Raw genomic sequence first — 21,928 nt, 5'->3', positions numbered from 1 at the left:
ATCAGTTTACTGTCAAAGACTTACCTCTCACGTCACGCCGCATCCAGTGTAGACAACATCCCTGATTATAATGGGTTCTGTTGTCTTCTGTAGCGTCACATCTCGCCACTCAATCGGGGAGAAAATGACAGCCTTTCCACAGCATGGCAACAAAACTCCTACATAATTCTTCCTCTTCTTTAACACAGTCTAACATGGCCTTGCTCCCTCTGTTGCGTGATGTTGTTTATGCTCAAACAGCAACATTACACACTAATTCAAGTTAAAAAGTGAAATCCTTATCAACCACCCCATTAAGCCTGTTTTTAAGGCTGGCAAATTTAAATATTCAAGTGCAAGAAGAAGAGAAAGAGACCTCAATGGCGTGCGAAGTTGTGTGTGTGCTCTAGACGTGTGCCGATTTTCGATAATGCGATTTATCACGATAATGAATATGCACGATATTGTTATCGTGGGCACTTTAAAATATCGTAAATAATAATTTATTAACAATTTATAATTTTTTTATAATGCACTCAAGAATACTTTGCCCATCAACCGTATAAATGCTCAACACCGCTGTATTCTGCGTCAAAGGGAAGCGCCAAAGCCTCAGCCAAAGCCACTGAGCCTCAGATATAAACAAGCCCAACGTGCGCTTGCACATGACTGAACCAGTGAAGGAGACGCGCTGATGAAGTGCCGCTCAGTGACAGCAGAGGGCGCTGTTGAACTGCAGAATGCAGCCGTTACCCCGGAAACCCCACAAACTAAAACAGCCATTCGTTTTTTGTAATCTCAATGTTGTTCATCACAGCACCAAATACTTAATACTTAAAGACTTAATAGGCTATTTATTCTCAAACTTAAACATTTTTATGTTTTAATCTGGACTACAACATACCCTAATGATTAGAACCGTTCTAATTATTTGTTATTGTTCAGTAAAACTTTGAGACATACGACTTCATTAGTTAACATGTTAATTCATTATTACCAAACTAAATCAAAAACACTTATAAAGAATTAATCATTCTGAGTAATGTTCATTTCTAAGTTACTGTTTAATAACATTACAATCAAAATCAACATAACTTTTTTAATGGACCTAAGATAAAACTAACAATGATCAGTATTTCTTAACTAACATTACCAAAAACATTATACTTTCTGTACCAAATGCAGCTATTGCTCAATCTTAGTTAATGCATTAAATAATGAGACCTTATTTGTAAGCCTACCTGTTGTTCTTTATAGCCTAATCCTTTTGCACTTTAATCTGTTTGAAAATTGTACTTTTACAGCTCTGAAAAATGAAAAAAAAAAAAAAACATGAAAAAAAAAACACTAGGCCAGTGTTATATATTTTGTTCAGTTGAGTACCTAGAATATCCCAAATGTTTCAATCTATTTGTAAATTGTGAGAAAATTGCTAATTTTGAACTAAGGACCGGGACATTTCAGCATAGCGTTTGAGGAAGTCGCCTGTCAATCGCGTCATATCTGCGCTACCCTCGGTTTCGGCTTTTATTTGGCAGGAGCGCTTTACTCTTAGCAGTGTGAACAAGTGAACGCACAGAGGAACGTCATAACATCATTTTAAACACACTTAAATGTATCTAATATAATAAACAGAGCTGCATTACCTCATAATCATGACCGGAAGAGCGGATCAGTGCAGGCGCCCGGCGAATGTGTCCCGTCCCGTCCCGTCATAATAAAAGGCCCGGTGCTAGCGAGCCGTGTGTTTGTATAACAATCGCTCCAGCGGCCGTGCTCAGCTCCACAACACTCGGTCCTGCTCTGCTTTACACTACAGTAACGTTAATAACCGCATCCATGAACGTGATTTCTGCCCGAGTCCTATTTTCCACCGGCTGTGAGGTGAAGACCACATCTCCCAAGATGCTGCGCTCACACTTTGCGTCATCAAACTACGCATTTGTTTTGAATAGGCGACCTCTAGTGGACGGAAAGTTGCATAGTGCAGTAAAGTGCACCTTTAAGTGAACATAAACAGTGGAAAAATCAAATGCATGTATATCAGTGTAGAGGTCTTCACTGGGCACCCGAGACCCGTGGACCCGGGATCCCCGGTCTGTTAACGTTGTAGCCTATGTAATACGTCAATCGGAATCGGAGAACACCTTGCCGTGAGAGTCAGCACGGCTTGTGTGTTTCGTGTAACTTGCAAATTGCTAAATTTTCTATGTTACTCAAAGGACAAAAAACCTCTAGACTTAATAACTTTTGTAACTTTGAAAAGGATTAATCTATATTTCATTTATCCAGTGAAGACTATGCAGTGCTATATTACGTTTGATTATTTATTTTTTTCTAACTAAAAATAATATAAAAATGCTAAAAACTTGCTATAAAAAACATGAAAAAGCTGTGTTTATTTTATTTGCATGTTTGTTCTATTGCTAGTATTTGTATACTGACAGTTCACACTTTATATTTGAAATGTATGAGTAAGGCTGGTGGTTTTTAGAGTCACAATCTTATTTATTAAGGTTATGGGTCAAAAACAATGAAGACAATAACTGGGCCTACTCTATTTGTTTATAACTTTTTTATTATTGGGGCAAGTCAAAATTTAAACCATGCACTGGCCCGAAAATTGGAATCCTGAGCCCTGATAATATTTATTTCAAAATGAAGTTGCCACTGAATATAGTAGCTGCTTTCCTCTCAAGTGTGTCCGATCTACATTTTTCACATGGTGATGTTTAGTGTGGACACACACACACACAGAGGCCAGTCATGATGGAGTTTAATGAGGCCCACAACAATAGACTGTGCTTCCTGCTTCTATTACTCCTTTTCCCCATTCAATAATATCCTGAATACATCCTGGTCACACACACACCAAGTCGGCCAATGACAGCAACAGAACACAGAGAAAGAGAGGTGTGTGTGTGTGTGTGAGTGTGAGTGTGAGTGTGAGTGTGAGTGTGAGTGTGTGTGTGTGTGTGTGTGTGTGTGTGTGTGTGTGTGTGTGTGTGTGTGTGTGTGTGTGTGTGTGTGTGTGTGTGTGTGTGTGTGTGTGTGTGTGTGTGTGTGTGTGTGTGTGTGTGTAATGGGATCGCCTTGGGTGAATTTCCTTTATTTGCTTTCATGATTTTCCATGGTTGAAGGTTTCAGGTGACACACAAACACATGGTGTCTGTTTCACAAGAACAATCTCGGGTAATAAGGTCACTGAACTCTCAGCAGGGTGTCAAAAGCACAGTCTACTGGGTCAATCTTGCCCTTCTTTACTCAGCATGCTATGCCAAAACCTAAAGTCAGATCATGGGCGACACAGAGATACAAGTAACTCTGATAAAAAGTTACATTGCATTGTATAAACTCACATTGTGAGATATGAAGTTGCAATTACTCTCTCCTTCACTAGACAAGGAACAGGCACGAATCTCACTTCTTCACTTTCACTTGTCACTGAGTAATACGCAAGAGCCTTCAGCTAACATAACACAGTGATATGAACACAGTGATATGAACACAGTGATATGAAAGCCCACACTGGTGATTTGACAACAAAATGGTCAGTTTTCCCTGCACGAGACATCAACACATCAACACTTGCGCAGTCCATACAATGAGCAACTGATGCACAAATCAAACTAAATGTGAAAGCTTGCCCAAAAAAGTGTAAGCTGCAATTTGATTGGATATCTATCTTATGTGGCTCCGCTATTTCATTGGGAAACTTGTGACTGTGAGGATGAAGTAGTCACTGGATTTGGCTTAAGTTAGTGGTATTGAGTTTAAATATCTTTACAGCACTTGCAAGGCAGCCCTGTATTGATATTTTAAAAAAAATATAATGCTTATTACCATCTGGTTTATGCTTTGATGGACTTCATACTAGGAAGTTCACAACTGAAGCTCTATGGACAATAACTATAAATAAGAATGTTGAAATCGTTTTCAGAACTATTCGTTCCAGCTGATGAATGATAAAAACACTGACAGCCAATCAGAATCCATCCTGCTTTAAGAGCATGAGCGTTTAACCCTCTGGTAGTTCATTTGGGAGTCACATGGGCGCTGAATTTTTTTTTTAATTTTCAGTAAAATCAATGTAATATATTTTTGTTCAATATTTTGTTGTGTATTTTAAGAGAATATGTTAATTGATATTTATGCAATAATTATGATAATTTCCCCCATTGAAAATATTTTGTTTTAAATTATTATTATTTTTCAATTAAAGCTGTATTTCATGTTCATGTAGAGACTAGGCCTTTAAAATCCAATTTTTGAAGGCAGATTCATGTTATATGGTGGGAATAAAAAATGTCGTGGCATAACCACTAGATTACCATGTAGCTCTATATAAAGAGGCTTATAAATTCTATATGTTGTTTTAGACATAGTGGCGCTCATTTATCAAAAATGCGTACACCAAATTTCCAGCGTACACCCAAACCCACGGTGACTTTGATATTTATCAATATGGACGTTGGCGCACGCCACGCTCAAATCCTACGCCAGCTCAGGAGGTGGTGTACACACGTTTTAAATCAGAAAAATAATTCCTAACACCACAAAACGCACTGACAAAAATATGCTATATTACCCACTGTAAAAAAACAACAACAAAAACATAGTAATTATAAACTTTAGTGTTTATTTTTGTGCAACATGGACTTCAATGTTTAATTTGTGTGACTATACCAAAGCATTTGATTTGTAGGCATATGCATTCCTCCAGTGGCGAGCCTGTGCGCTTTACCTGACGGTTCAGGGTTAGGCCCGGCAGCTGCGCACGGACTGGGACTGAAAATAATTCAGACTGACAAAATAATAAAAATGACAATCTTCTTCTTTTAAATAATAATAATAATAATAATAATAAAATAAATAATAACGGCATTCTTCTTCTAAATAACAATAAGCCTCATTAATAATAAAAATCATAATAATAATAATAAAAAGAATCTTACAAATTGTCATGCAATTATTAATGTGAATGAATGGTAGGCTACTCCACATCACATCATCATCACTATCGTACACCCCAAGCCTACATGTGCCGTGATACGAAATTAAATGCTAATTGTTTCAAAACGTGCTGTAAAATAATGCATTGTGATAATTTCTCATCCAAACAGCTATTTAAACTGCTGGAGTGCGGTTCTCAACCCCCACACTAACAGTAGCTACTCGTAATTTGGGTCCATATTTGTTTTTGTGGGCGTCTTTAATCCCACTCTTTAAACTCCCAAATAAAACAATTTCGTTATTTTCCACTTCCCTGGTGATCGTCTCGATGGGCGCGTTAATCATCTCACTAGTCAGGGCACTGATCAGGGAGTCAGCCCGTTGACTTCTGTCCTAATCAGTGCCCTGACTAGTGAGATGATTGAGACGCGCCCCATCTCCACGTCGGAGAAGTTTTGCTTCTTTTGCCGTCTTCCGTGTATCCATGGCGTAAAATGAGGGCGTGGGGGAGGCGGAGACTTGAATATATAGGGGCGTGTTATTCTAATGACGATCGTTTTCAGCCGCCGCATTTATCAAGGGCAGGTATTGCGTACACCTGGATTGCAGAGGTGCGCACAGCTTTATAAATATGGCGGTGAGAGGAGTGTAAGCATAATCTTACGCCCAAATATGCGCCTGTTTCTACGCAAGATTGATAAATGAGGGCCAATAACTTTTATTAGCTTGTGGGATGTAAATATATATAGTATTTAGAAAGTCATAAAAGGTTACTGTTTGTCAAGGTTGATCTGTTTTCCATTATTGTACTGCACTCAAACTTGAACAAAGATATTTTGTTACACATAATAACAAAATTCAACAAAAATGTAACAAAACTGAACAGAAATGCTTTATCAGAGTTTAATAAATCTGATTTCAACCTCTTATTTGGAGCTTCTGGCTCAATTTTCCCATATTGTTACAACCACACCAGTTCCTGTGTCTGTGTGTGTCTGTCCTATTCAGACAGTTATTGTTTCTCACGTGGACGTCAGTAAAAAATAATTTGCAATCCACCTCAGTGATAAAACTCATGCATTCGGATGGTGATTTATTCATTGAACATATAACTGCTGCCGTAATAACGGCCCATTTCAAATGTTTGCGTACTTTTTTTCTTTTTCTTTTTGAGCAGGGATGAAATATATTGCTCTTGTAAATACTTGCCAGTATTTCAGTAACAAAAGTCTGGATCTTAAAAATGCATCCAAATTACAGCGAAACGCAGCCGTGTGGTGCTCTGCTTGGGTCAAAAAGGACAAGCACTGAATTTTGACATGATGTATTCTTAAACTCAGTGGATAAAAGTAACGCGACCTTGGTGTTTGTCAAAAAACAGTATGTAATTCGGCTGGTGATTTTTAGGCGGGTGACGGGAGAAAAACACTGAAAACAAGCAATAAAATCACGGACTAGCCCCTGTAAATGATGAAAATACCTCATGACCCCACGAGAAAAAAGAAATTCATCCCAATAGGGTTTAAGAGTGTGTTGTGCATGTTTTAGGGCCCTATCATACACCCGGCACAATGCAACGGCAGGCGCGACGCAAGTGTTTCATGCCAGTTTCAGCCCGACGTAGTTATAATTTTCACGTCTAGTGCCACATTGTTTAATTAGCAAGTTTAGAGATATTTTTTGTGGTCACATAGTGACTGCCACAGGAGTAACAGATTGTAAATTTACTTTTAAAGTGGCAGATGACAAATCAATATGAACCACTATAATGGTTAATGTTTAATATAATGTTATTCTAGTAATTGTTACAGTGTTTAGTGTGAATGGGCATTATGTAAGGGATAATGTCCACCCAGCCGGTTGTTATCGCAGAATAAACCCCGACAGAGTGATCAGGACCCCGACGCAAAGCGAAGCATCACTCTGAAGGGGTTTATTCTGCGATAACAACCGGCTGGGTGTACATTATTCCGCTTATTACACGGCTACTAGTCTCAAATAAATAATTATTAGACACAAAATATTGTCTCGAGATTAAATATTTTATTAGCTCTTACGCAAAGCTTCCGCGAAGGAAAACAGTTCCAACCTGCTTTAAGCCTTTATCTATTGCTGAAGATTTGCCATATGCCCTTGCTAAATGTTGAAAATGAATGCTGAAAGGGTTAGTTCACCCAAAAATGAAACCAAGCCTATGATTTACTCACCCTCAAGTTATCGTAGGTGTATGACATTCTTCTTTCAGACAAATACAATCGGAGTTATATTTAAAAAGTCCAGGCTAACGTTAATCCCAGCAGTTGTTGTAGGGGTGTTTGAAGTCCATAAAAAATGCAGCTGTCCGTCAAATAACGTGCTCCACACGGTTAATAGAGCCTTCTGATTCGAATCGATGCGTTTGTGTATGAAAAAGATCTATATTAAAAACGTTATGAAGGAAACCTGCCTTGAAGTCTTCCATTGCAACCCACGGCTGCTTAAGCCACAAGATGGTGCCAGCGTTAAGCATAGAAGTAGTACCGGTCAAGATAACTCGTAGTACCCGTATGAGCGGGTGTTATCTGGAAATAACGTACCGCTGGAATGCGCGATTGACCAATCAGAATCAAGTATTTCACAGAGCCGTGTAATAAAATGATATAATGTTCTGTTCTGAGTGGATTCTGATCAACATTCATCAGCTGGAAAATAAAGGAACAATATCACTGGAATCGCCTTCAGAATGTTTTATGTCTTTATTGTTATAGTTGTGGTGTGAACTTGACTATTCTCACAGAATCAGAGTGATTATTAAAACTTTAATAGTTATCATTATTGTTATTGTCCTTGATTTGAATGGGCCTTACATTAGTAGAATATTTAGCATTAAAACTGTGTCAATTGTGATGTAATACATTCAATCTGATTTCTGGATTTTTTTCTCACATTTATTTGCATACTTAGTTTCTGTTTTCAATTCTATTACACATTTAACCATCTATAACCATCTATGTTCATAAATCCAAACGTCAGTTACGTTGTGCACAGACATACAAGGAAACAGAAGTGGCAGCTCTGATGCAGCATTTCCTTTACTCATAACCAAAACCTGAAACCCAAACTTCCCTAAAACTTCAACAATATTCTTTTCCTGCCCTGCAGGCACCAGTATTTCCTTCAAGAAACGTAAATCAGAGAAACACACCCCTTAACAGCATGTAAACAACAAACACAACTGTGGTTGGAAGCTTTAAATATCACTCAGATGGTCTCTTTCTGTCCGAGCAGGCAGTCTTTGGCCAGAATAAGCTCCAAACGGGACCAGACCATCCAGACTGTCAGAGGTTTAGTAAAGGCAGTGGAACTGACAGACATATCTGGCCACGAGTGCTGCTTATATAACACTTGGCTGCAGTAAAGGGACCATCTCACCTCACTTTACAATAGAGTGTGTGAGAGAAAGCAAAGAATGTGAGTGTATTTGGACCAGGGAGACATGAAAGAGAGAGACAGAGATGTGTTAAACAGACGAGAACTTCAGCGTGAGTGTGTGTCTGTGTGTGTGTGTCTGTGTGTGTGTGTGTGTGTGTGTGTGTGTGTGTGTGTGTGTGTGTCTGTGTGTGTGTCTGTATGTGTGTCTGTCTGTGTGTGTGTCTGTGTGTGTGTCTGTGTCTGTGTGTGTGTCTGTGTCTGTGTCTGTGTCTGTGTCTGTGTCTGTGTCTGTGTCTGTGTCTGTGTGTGTGTGTGTGTGTGTGTCTGTGTGTGTGTGTGTGTGTGTGTGTGTGTGTGTGTGTGTGTGTGTGTGTGTGTGTGTGTGTTGGGTAAACCCCCTGTGTTAGCTGGCAGAGCTTCCAACCTGTGCAGAGAACAAATTAGTCCAGACAAATGAAAAGGACAGAGAATGTGCCCACACCAGAACTGCATTACCCAGCATGCTTCAGGAAAACAACAATCGACACTAGCATGCTTTTATTTTTATTTTTTTAAATTAATACTTTTATTCAACAAGGATTGATCAAGGATTGATCAAAAGTGACAGCAAAGACATTTATAATGTTTCAGAATGTTTCTTTTGAACTTTATATTCCTGAAAATGCATCCATATCAGCAGCAATGGCTATATTCATGGAAATGAACAGTATATATATATATTTTTTTACTATATCACCTTTCAATTTAACATATAGAAATTCTAAAATGATTCCATGAGAAGCCTTTTTAAAAAAGGCCATTCATATATTTTAACAAAACTATTGTGAAAATCAGAGTTGCAGGGAAAAACACTGTTCTTCGTACGTGGCTAACTCAGTCAGCTGGATTTGATTGTTGATGATTTGGCTTGATCTCGGATTGTTTGGTTCTTCGGAGCTCATTCTGGACTTGCTGTCACAGCAACAGGTCCGTTAGCTTAAACCTGCTCGGGAGCTTATTTCATGTAAAAAGGATTAGATTCATCTTGAGGTGATACTTAAAATCTGTCCTAGCCACTGCTACTTTATTACAAGAGTTCATTACTGAACCAGGAGCAATAATCATTTACAAATAATAATACATATAAAAGTTTATTTGAAAATAATATTTTAATGTTGTGTAAAATGTGTGTATAATACTATAGAGACAGTCACGTGCTTTATTTGTGAAATGTGATGGAATAATTACTTTATATAGTTGTATTGGAGGTTTACACACATTGTGCAGTTAATCTCCGTCGTGCATTAATGTGAGTGATGATGGATATTATGGGATGGTTTAATGCAGCACAAGAGATGCAGATCATATGATCTTAACTGTTAAGAAACTAATTAATACACATAACACATAACAAATCTGCTTCAAATTGAATTAAAAAGAAAATTACAACTTTGAAATAAAAATGTAAAGTGTGTACAAATATTATACAATTGTGAATATAAATAATTGGGAATCATGTTCTTTGAAACTTTGGTCGTCTGTCTGTTTCCTTATGAAGGTGCAGAAATTGGTGAATCTTGAAGTTTTTTGTTTTGCCAGGTGGCTTTTTTAATTATATGATGTCATTACGTTGTCTTGACACCAGCCAATCGCGGCATTGCTGATCGTGTTTTCGAGTATCGATGCATCTGCCCTCTTCAGGGAACACAGGCACGAGCAGTAATCTCAGATAACTTAATCTAGATATTTTAATCCAATCCGCAAATTTGTTTGAAGAACAAAAATTAGCCAGAGATCAGTTATCACGATTAAAAGATCTGGGATCTGTCGAATCATCTCAGATGCATGGGCGTCAGAACCATTGTGTGTGGGTGGGACAAGACCCACCCACTTTATAAAACCAATGATATTGGACCCCCTCACTTTTATCGTCTCTAATTCAGCACGTCTGCTTACATTGGCTACCCCTTAACCGAAAAACGTATTATTAAACACATGGAAAACGCGTTATTTCCCCTTTTCTAATATTATCTATTTTTTTTATTGAAAATAAATACCTTTCCGATCTGATATGTGATGGGGAAAGCGAGTAGAGCGAGTGTGGCAAAAGGCGGTTTCGAACATATGCTTGCGATTTGCGTCAAAACTTGATGCCATGCGTCTTACCCCTACTCTATACCCACGGTAAATAACTCAGATTTCTGTAATTATGTCTGTCCCAATCAATCGTTTAGTAAACGGCACTTTTTCTGTCTGGGCACGGAGCATAAGAAACATGCAACTTGTTCATTATCATTATCTGTGAAACTGTTGATGTCTATGGCAGATAAATGAATATAGCCTTTTTATTAGACTATTGGTATTGACTGGTTTGAGGTCTTTTTTGGTATAGGGGGATATGGCCTAAAACGCACCATAATGCAGGAAATCACATCTATAAAATTTCCCCACAAACAATTTCCCCACCTATCATTTTGCCCTACAGACCCACCAACTTTTTATTTGCTTCCGACGCCCATGCTCAGATGTATTAAGCCCCAGATCACAATATGGTAGAAAATGTTTGTAAATATTGTGATCAGAATTTCTGTTTGTCCAAAAGTAACTCGGAAAACCAAGAGTAAGACACAGCTCTGCTCACTGATAGTACTAACAAAACACTTACACCACTAACCTAGCCAAAACCAGTGAATATTAGTTTATTAGTTAGTTCAACCTGGTTTCTCATCAAATGACTGGATATCCACCAGGTGGACTGGTAAAACCTGCTGACTCAGGAAGTTGCATAAACTCAATCAGTTTTCCAGATTGAGAAAGCACTTCCCTTTTGTGTGTGCAATATGCAGTCGTCAGTGATTAAATACTAGCTGATAATTAAACTGCAATCTCACCCAAAACAGTGGAATTGACCTAGAAACCTTAAACATGAAACCCCTGTATCCAAAACCCACATTAAATATCATCATACAAACAAGCTATTAATAGCTACAGATTCAAATTGCAGCAGTGCTATAATACACACACACACAAAATGTGTAAAAATTCAAACAGCGACTTTGGCCGGGCATTGTATATTGATATTTAATATTAATCTATTTTCTTTAAATTTATGAAAACATTTTAGTGTGTTACTTTAAATAAAATTGAGATTATTTAATTTTTTTTTTTTCTATTGACTTTTATTAAATATACTTTATACAAATATTTTTACATCATTAAATATTAATACAATTACAAATAAAAAGTAACTAAAATAAGAAATTAATATTTTTTTAGAAGCATTTCAGTGCATCCAAAATATTCGGTTTTAGCCAAGAAATTGCATTTGAGTGCATCCCTACGCTATATAAAAATAAATAAAAATCAGGCCCCGAATGAAAATTGTCTAGTGACTGATCACATCGAAATGTTTCAGTTGGCCAAATTGAATTTCTGTGAATTTATGCAATTTCATTTTTTTTTTTTACAGTGTAAAAGGACAACTTTGTACTTCATTTACCCCTAAAAGGCTTATATACTAGTACTTTAAGGGAACATATTACTACTCTATGGTACAAATATGCATATTTTAGGGGTACAAAGTTGTCCTTTTAAGGTTACAGTTAATAAAAGGACAATAACCTCTGTTTCATAACAGAGGAAAAGCTCAATAAATTAAGTTTATGATTCCTTTGTTCCTCAGAAATCAGCTTGATTAATGCGGATTTAGAATAGATAAAGTTGTTTGGATTTTCCAAGAGAGAAATTTCACAGGATGTTGTTTTACAAGACTTCCTGTTCTCTGTGTGTGTGTGTGTGTGTGTGTGTGTGTGTGTGTGTGTGTGTGTGTGTGTGTGTGCGTGTGTGTGTGTGTGTGCGTGTGCGTGTGCGTGTGCGTGTGTGCGTGTGTGTGTTCACTGGGGGCTGCTACACACATCAACTGTGCCTAAAACTTGAAAACTGATCCCTTTTCAAAATATAAAGAGGCAGGAAAGCATCAGTCCCAGTGACTGCATCGTAATCCCTAAATATTCAGTTGGTAACCTCTAAAGTTGTGCATAGTTTAATGTCTTTGCTCAATAGTTTCATCCAATGTGTTTTTCATATACAGTCAGCATTCAGCAAATACAATGAAAATCTTCGAATTTCAAATACAATGAAAATGAAAATCTTCGAATTTCAAATACAATGAAAATGCCATGGATGTCACCACCTCAATTAGAATAAAAATGCCCACACCAGATGAAATTTCAATCGGTTTGAGAGGGGTGAGATAAACCTTTTTTTAATTCTTTTGATAGGACATGTAAACACTTGATCATATTGAATGTGTAATAAAGTAGAAATGCCATAAAGACGTATGATGAATGCAACTAGCTGATGTTGATGTTGAATATAATAAATGCCTGTCGATCATAAATTCTCACATCCACTCGTCGTCTGTGAAGTGGTGCTAGTGCAGGACAACGATAACCCACAAGTTTGTGCTTAAAAATAACTCTTATCTTTAACTGGTCTTGGTATGTTTCATTTTAGGCTTATTTTAAGCATTTGTAATCACTGTGTTGTTAGACTGCAGAACTTTTAGGGATGAAACAATCCCTCACTCTGTCGGCTGCTGCTGTATGCCATACCTGTCAACATTTGGGTATCAAAATCCGAGAGAGATCGGGGGGGTTATGGGCGGGGTCGGGGTGGCATAAATCCTCACATAGGTACAAATTAAAAGCATTATTAGCATGGGACTGTGCTCTTCCTACTTGTATAACAACTTAATATACATTGTTATCAGTTTGCACTTTATACGTTATGAATTATATATATGGATTAATCCTTATTAAATGTACTGAAGTTATTTACTCAAGAGCAGGGGATATTTAGTGAGCAATTACTTTCTTTACATTGTCATTATAAGTGGTTACTGTCACTTTAAAATATTTTCCGCTTTTGCACATGATATGGATGTGAGACGCTGAAGTCGCAGTTACAAAACGCGTGACTGTCCCCCACCTGCTCCTCTTCAGAAAAATTACATTCGCTGTCCCATTGATCACGGTATTTACACGAGGGTTTGGTTTTTTGGCAGGAGTATCTTCCATCTCTATCGTTATGTCCATCATCCGTCTCTGTTTTGTTTTTTGTTTTTTCCCCGCGTTGTCACTCATCATCTGACCTCACACACTAACCTCATGACCACGGCCACTTACAGTATCGTAGGCTAGTGCAGATGGCAGTTATCGCGAGGCTAGTTACAGAGCTCAGACTGGAAATGTTTTTTGTTTTTTTCCGCCGGTTTTATTATTTTTTAATAACGCACGTTAAAATACGGGATATATACAGAAAAATACTAATACGGGAGGATGGTGGGAAAGAAGGATAAAATACAGGACTTTCCGGGCCAAACAGGGATACTAGACAGGTATGCTGTATGCTGGTTTGGCGCTTTTTTGCTAGGTATCTGCGGGTTGTTTTGAACGAGCTGTAAAACGGGGACATTTCTGGGGACAGCTCCAGTCGGGGACAGAAAACGGAGACAGGACGTCTGGTCACCATAGGTTAGTTGATGAATTTATGTCGCTGATGTGAAGTTAACTATAGTCAAGTCATTGATTAACATATTCTGTTTCGTTTAATTACAGTTATAACCAGTGATGACAGTAACGCATTACATAGTAACGCGTTACTCTAATCTGACTACTTTTTTCCAGTAATCTAACGCGTTACTATTTCCAAACCAATCAGATTAAAGTTACTTATCCAAGTCACTAGTTACTATTTTAGTAATTTTCCTTAGTAAAAACCGACAGCTTATCAAAAATCTCAGCCCGAGTCCGGCTGGAGCCCGTGTTTTTTTTTTTTTTTTTTTACATTGTTGCAGCCATTAAAATAATTCAGTTTTGTTTTTAATGTCAAAGTAGTTATATTTTGTTTCCTTTCTTTATTAACCTAAATTAGAAAAATGTTCAGAGCAATTTTTTGTTTGTTAAATTAAAGCTTATATACGCTGGGCAAGACAAGTCAAGAGTTGGTTTGAGAGACTAAATTGAAAACATGCGGTTAACTCACTGGGTCGTCACATAAAAAATTAAAACTTTAATTTAACAAACAAAAAATTGCTCTAAACATTTTTTAAAATAAAACTTAATAAAGAAACGAAACATAACTCCTTTGACATTAAAAACAAAGTAAGCTAGTTATTATACCACCACAAAGGCATTTTTGACGAGCTGAGGCAGGCTGATAGTCTAGCCTACTGCTCGCAACAGCGCTAAAAAAAACGAAACAGGCTACACAATCTAAACACATTTTTAAAAAATTAAAAGAAGAACATGCAGGTTGTCTTATAGCCTACCTTACACTTCAGCAAAATTAATATAAATCCGATCTTTAATTCCCGCGGTATATGCTCATTTAACGGAGTTCACATCAAAGCAAAAGATTCTAGCATTTTATTCAGCAGCCCATTTCAAATTCAAAGATCGCAATATGAGAGAGAGCGACCTAAGCACTGGTAAGATCATTTAGTCTCATTACTTTTTATTGAAGATGATTGTGTTTTGTTGTTTTGTGATTTCTTATTTTTTTGACACATTTTAAGTTTAATTTACAGCCATTTGCGTTGGCTTGCTTTACTCATTTGCAGCGATGTTGCAGTAGCACCATCATATCTATCTGACTACAACATAACACGCTCTCAGACATTTATTTTTTAATTATTTGCCAGGAGTAAAATGTACACATGTGGTTTAAACAACCAGATATATTTACATTTGTCCTGTTTCGTCTGAAATGCTTTCATGCACCTTCTGAATTGGTTTGTTTGAGTGATCGGAATTAAATACGTCTCGAAAGACTCTCGGAAGGCATTAGGCCTACTCCTGGTCATTTCGCAATCAGATAGATACCTGGTCAGAGAAAATGAATGAAGGAACCAGTTGTAAAAAGGCCATAACTCTAGCAGCTGCACTGAAGAAACGGACTCTTTAACCCTGCGCGAGCCATATCTTGACAGTGGCGTAAGCTATCATGGTCTCATGTTGTTTCCACCAGCACAGCACATCTCATTGTTCCTTTGAATTATTAAAATAAATATAAAACGAAGGAGAAACCTAAAAAAGGGGGCGTAAAAAAGTCGGGGCCATCGGGCTCGGGCATAAATGCAGGACTCTAGTCAGGATACATAGTTGACGTAACTGTTAAAAATGCACTTCCAATAAAGTGAGTGTTGCCAAAAACGGTTGTCATTTCTATGTTGAGTCGGCAACTGCTGAATCTAACAAACAAAGTAACTTGTAATCTAACTTAGTTACTTTTAAAATCAAGTAATCTGTAAAGTAACTAAGTTACTTTTTAAAGGAGTAATCAGTAATCAGATTACTTTTTCAAAGTAACTGTGGCAACACTGGTTATAACTTATGTTGTCATACTGCTTAATGACCTGCTATTGCGTTTGTGCTCGTACTGTTCAGACCAATGAAATCATCAGAGCGGGCTTTAGACGTACAGATGATAAACAGTAACGTAATCATGCACGTCATCAAAGGGGCTTGGATTATATTTGTTCGAATCCTAAACGGAGAGCTTGTTTATATCTGCATTCACCTTCACAATGTCTCTCAAAAATGATGATCATGTTGGGTAAGTACTCTGTGTATCATTAAATTATTTGATTTTTTTACAACACCGGCAAAGATCGTTTATTTCAGCGTGCGTGCAGACAGGGTTGCCAAGTTTTTACAACAAAATCCGCCAACTACTAGCCCTTAAACAATAGCTTCTCGGGGTGTTCTCCGGGAAAAAATGGTGTTTTGGGGGGTAAAATGTGTTATTTTGGCAAGGTTGCCTGCTAAAATCCGCACTCATGGGTCTATATATCACATAATAGTCGCTTCAACCCGCGGACATAGAAAACAACCCGCGGAAAAAAACACGGACTTGGCAACACAGTGCAGTTGAGCTCTGTTGACATTTGACAATGCGTCCCATCGTTGCTCTGATTAGTTGTAGGTCAGTTGATGTCTTTCCTGGTTCGGTTGAAACACGCCTCATAATCACAGCCCAATGGAGCATCAGACTCATAATCTGACTAGAATTGAGTATGGCCACGTCAGGCTGGAAAATGACATGTTTTGTTTAGTTGTCTGTTCAGAATTATAGGAGAATCGAGATCTTTGTTTGAAACAAAAATATAATCATCACAATTCTCAATTTAACTAGAAATGTGCAACTCCACTACAGTGATTAAAAAGGCAATAATCTTTGCTCGCTTTCTGTTTATAACCCATTCACTATCTGAATAAAACTAATTTCTCCTGCTACTAGCAACACTGCAAAGTTTCTGGGTTGCCAACCATAATAAAAAAGCAGGGCTTTATCCAAATATGTGATGATTAAGATGATTAAATCTGTGTATTAAAGGGTTAGTTCATTAATTACATAAATTTCATTTTTGGGTGAACTAACCCTTTAAGTCTTGCTTTTCTGTTGCAACAACCGCACCTTAGGCCTAATATCCTGTGTAACTGCTTTATATTGGCCTTCAAGAAATCAGCATAAGGTTAAATACTTCACAGGACACACCTTCCTCACATAGTTAATAATTGCTGTTGCTCACATTGCTGGAAATCACCTGCTTTCACTGCAAATGATTGTCTACAAGTCGAGGAGGTGCCATCATACAGACACTATATCTGTTACAAAAACTTATTGACTGTCTGGGCTGTTACTGTTAGATTTCTACACATCAGTTTCAGTTCACTGAACTATATAGTTAATCATTATTCCTCCACAGAATACATTTACATACGAGTTTCAGTTCAAACTGACCTGAGGGATTTTATTAAAAGTCTACTCACAACAAAAATCACATGATTCCATTATTGTTCCAAATCAAAACAAGCAAAACAAGGCCTGCAGTTACAGACCTACTTTAGCCGGCGACGAAAAACACGTGACTATCACTCCCTCTACAACATTTGGCAGCTCCAACCCAAGAAAACATAACTTTTGCCCGTTACTATGAGACCAGAATCCTTACAGAAAGAACGGCATTGTGGTCTGGAAAGACAAGCGCTGTAAATCCACAGCCGTGGTGGAATTCCAACATTCCCAGAGAGAGAGAGAGAGAGAGAGAGAGAGAGACAGAGAGAGAGCGAGAGAGAGGACCTGACAGGAGACCACAGCCTGAAACCACTAACACATACCCTACAGAGCTTGACACAGATGTCCTGGGCTCTTCCTCTCATTCCAGTCTTAAAAAGTCACCGTGAAATCAACATTTTTGATTTCAATGAAATGTTACAGTATTATTTATTACAGCGGCTTCATTCTGTGCTGCCGTCAGTGATGCGCAGGTCAATGTCAACCTGCACCCGACCCGCTTCCTGACCCGCATTTTTTAAAAGTAGTAAATGCTCCCTGGGATAATATCCATTAATCCAGCCTGCGGAGGAGAAATGTTTCAGGTCCTGACGTACGCTCAGAGGTCTGGCGGCAAGAGCATCAGTTCTTGAGGCGGCCCATCACTGTCCATTTCAGCTCTAGATGCATATAATTGATGAACGCGATGTTTATGTTTCGACCCTGCTTGAAGAATTCATCCGCAGGTCAACTGAGAGACAGCCCACTTTTGGAAAAGTGTGCAAGCCCTTAGGAGCACAAAGTCGCAAACTGTTCTTTTTCTGAACGCTGTATGATATAGTGTTGTGTAATAAAGGCTTGATTTATTCATTTAGTTTTCTTAACAATTAAGATGCTGCCTGTGTTTATCCAGTCTAATCGAAGTGTGCGTCTCTCCCAACAAAAATCTCCCGCCCTTAAATGTATACGCCAAAATTAGTTTTATGCATGGTTTATCGCGTGCATATTATACGTACTTTATGGCGTATTATATGCACGAACCACACACCCCACCACCCCCATCCTATCCAAGAGTGTGTCATATACACGACAAAGTGCGTATCATACGCATGCGAAAAACTGCGTAGCATATGCATGCCAAAACTAATTTTAGTGTATACATTCCACGAGATTGCACACGTTCTATTGATACACATTACCATGTGATCGTGCTGGACTTTATTTAGCTAGACTATATGCGGTTTTAAAAGGATAGCCTATTAAAAAGGTACAATTGCTCAGATCAACATGTTGGGAAATCGGGCATTTTGTCCTGCGTCATCCTTATTTTAAAACGACCAACTCGCGTATCACTGGCTGCCGCCTCCACCGGTCTAAAAACATGTCCGTGTTGTTTTCTGCTCGTCTGGCACTTTGCAACACAATCATGTTTCTGCAATGACTTTCAGCAAGTTTCCTATAACAGCGTCTGACCTTTGCGCGGAATCATGGCATGAGAAAGTCGCATAAACGATGCTAAATCTGATCAGAGCGGTCAGACTGAAACAGGTTTCCAGAAATGCGATTTGAATAGCGTTTCAAAATAAAAATCCTCGAAACGGATTTGTAAAAATTGCATTTCTTTTGACTTTTTGCTATTCACACGTGCTAAATCTGTTCTGAGGCTAAAGGCTAAAAGTAGCTCCTAACTTGCAGGTTTAGGAGAAACTCTTAAAAATAATGGGCATGTGAGTCCTAATTTTAGGACTTCTACACTTTTGGTCTAAGAGTATTTCACAAAGCATTTAGCACTAAAACTAGCTCCTAAATCCATGAAACGCTAGAAGTAGTCAAGAGGACTCCTAAGTCACTAAGATCAAATCACAAACAATCCTAATGGCTGCTGCAGCAATCCGCCCAAACACACTATATACAATATTGAGAAAATAGAGATAATTAATGTATCTTTAATAAAAAATAAACAAAAAGTCAGATTACCTGTGGAAGTTGTTTTTATGAGTTCGCACTTACAGATGAGCGAATAAAGTATAACAGTATAAGGCGTATTTGACGTGCTGTCTAAAGCGATCGAGAGCTCTGAGCTGGGAATTTAGCCCAAACTCAGAGTTCTGCCCCGTATCGTATTGGAGAGTGAGGAATAGAGTGGCAGAGGGATGCAGAAAACATATAGCCGACAACTGTGGAGGTAACTAACGCTAGGTGATTTGGCTCTCAGCTGTGTATATATACCTCCTCTTGTGCTGATTAAATAGACAGTTTAAACATGCTCCTCGCAAACTTTGTTTATAAAACAGAAATTTTCGCTTGAATTCTGCAATCTCTCGAGATGTAGACATGTAAGAGGCTGACAATAATAGTGAATAGCTTTGTGAATAGGTTTTAAAGCGGTGATGAATTGAGAAACCATCTTTCCCTTGAGCTTTTGATATATAAAAGGTCATGGTAATATAAGAATATCCTGTAAATTTCAGAGCTAAAAACGTCCTTGTTAGTCAAAGAAAAGCTTTTATAGACACCAGGCTCAGCAAACGATCTTGTACTTCATGTTTACATCATAGCACCTCGAAATACACCTCTACAGTAAGTGTAATTCATTAGCCCCGCCCACCGAGGTGGCCAACAACAATAAACATGCCGAGGAAAATAGCAAGATATTGCGATATTCCCGGTTGTGGAGAACACAGAGAACACAGTCGCTCCATAAGCTTCCTTCTGATCCTAATATTAGGAATGTGTGGTTGAACTTTATTTTTAATTAACTTCCAGCTCACATGGGGAAGACATGTTCACTTCAGTTCACTGAGGGATCGTTTGTAAACAAATCTCCGGTCGATGCTGGATTTGGATCCGACAGGAATGGTGCAACACACTTATGTGAGCAAAACTTGTTTCTTATATGTAATAGTATTGCATTGTTATAGATTGTTTTACTTATGTGTACTTGTCTAACAGAGCATACCTTTAGCACGCTGGACTCAGAGACACATATAGGACAGGGCTCGCAAAGCCCAGCAGGCCGATGAATCTCATTATATTCAGTTTTAGTTCTGTGCTGTTGTCTCTCTCGACTTGACATTTGAAGAGCGGCGTGAGCATGCACGTGTATGTGTGCGCACATTCACGGTTATATCGACCGATCGTGCGGGCTATGTGTAATATAAAAATAATAGTCCAATCAATCACGGGTGGATGAGAAATAAATCATTGTGTTTGTTTGATCAAGACGTTTACAAGCCCTGTGGTCGAGAGAATCATTCTGGTTGTCGCTTCTCCGTCATTCTCTCCTCTCTCATGTCACTGAACTGACAGTGGAGCTGAAGCTCATTAAATATGCAAATCTTCTCCAATCCTAGCCGTGGGCGTTTACTTCCAAGTCTCCAGTGCGGCACACCCATCAAAACCCAGCGTTCAGGAGAGAGCCTCAAAACCAGTGTAGAAAATAGCCTACTACTTATTAGTTATGATGTTTTTGAATGTAAGAACCACACAAACGTCATTAGTTGACCTCAGACAACAGTATAAAAAATGTAAAAAGCCAGTTCATGACACCTTTAAGAGACAACTCTTAACTAAGAACTTTTACTGCCATTTAACAGAACTCTGAATGGTAAGATAAAATGTTTTGTGAATAAGGCCCCAGCTCTACAGAAGGCAAGTTAAATTATTTAGCTGAAGCCAGTTTAGTATTTACTCTAAACCGACCTTGAAATAGGGAAAAAAGCAGCTCAGTACCTAGGTCATCTCACTCTTACCTGATCTCCATTTGATGATGTCGGTGAATTCGTTGTTGTCTCCTCCCTCAGAGGCCTCCGACAGCGGGCCCACGGTAGCCATCTTCCTTCTCAGGAGTCACGGGTACGTCCCTTTACATATACCAGCCCACTGCAAATCCCTGCAACAGAGCAGATCCCATCAGCCTGGGCTAACTCTTTGAAATCCAATACTCGTAGGCCTATATTGTTGTCACATGACCTAATCATGCTACATCTCTAATTCAGAAGGTAGTTATTATCTCAGAGCGGGGGAAAAAAGACTTTCCATTTGGTTTCCAAGCCTAAATAAGTCTTCAATGTATTTAAGATTGCATTGTGGGAATGTAGTAGGCCATTCCATGAATACAGGATATCCACACACTGTGCAATAAAGGCTAACATACTGCATATTGCTCTTGGAAATGTTTACACAGACCACACGAGAGGATGGCAACTACGTGACCTTACTTTTTTGAAACACTGCAAAGCGCTGTGGGAGAGCTGGAAAGCGCAGAGCAGGGAGAGGCCGTGCCGTTTCTAGCCGAACCAAGTGAAACGGTTTCGACATGGGCGTATGAACTCTTCTAGGTCATTCCGGAGAGTGGGAAGAGAAGCGAACATGGACCGTTCAGTAATCCTCCACACATGGTAAACTGCAGTGATGTTATGGCTTTGAGTGATGGGTGTGGAGTGAGCCAGCATGAGCTGTTTGCTGTTGAATTTTACTGCATTACCAATTCAGTCCCAAAATAACAAAAAACTAAAGCATGATCTCATTAATGAAAAACGGCCTTCCTCCGCAAGCATAAACTACTTTGAGTCCTCACTTTGATTCTTTGCGTCAACATCTCATTCTGAATCGATCTGTTATCGATTCAAACTCGGAAGCTTGCCAATTCTAATTTGTATTGCGTTTCTGACCATTTAAATGATAACTTTCTGATTCTAACTTGGCAACATAAATTCTGACTTGAATTTGAATTCCTACTGAATCAATTCTAATACTCATTCATATT

General features: G+C 38.4%; 1 protein-coding gene across 3 annotated transcripts in view; it reads right to left on the bottom strand.

Moving 5' to 3' along the window:
- Positions 1-21,928, bottom strand: part of LOC137078947 (utrophin-like) — a 303,830-nt gene that overhangs the window by 275,741 nt on the left and 6,161 nt on the right. For all 3 annotated transcript variants that reach the window (XM_067446798.1, XM_067446802.1, XM_067446800.1), the window contains exon 2: positions 20,913-21,052. In XM_067446798.1, coding sequence (XP_067302899.1) covers positions 20,913-20,994 — 82 coding nt within the window. In that variant the 5' untranslated portion in view covers positions 20,995-21,052. The remainder of the gene's footprint in view (positions 1-20,912; positions 21,053-21,928) is intronic.

The sequence above is a fragment of the Pseudorasbora parva genome, chromosome 6 (assembly GCF_024679245.1).
Source record: "Pseudorasbora parva isolate DD20220531a chromosome 6, ASM2467924v1, whole genome shotgun sequence".
Taxonomy (NCBI): Eukaryota; Metazoa; Chordata; class Actinopteri; order Cypriniformes; family Gobionidae; genus Pseudorasbora; species Pseudorasbora parva.
Note: the sequence above shows the minus strand (reverse complement) of the source record. Positions and strands in the feature narration are given on the sequence as shown.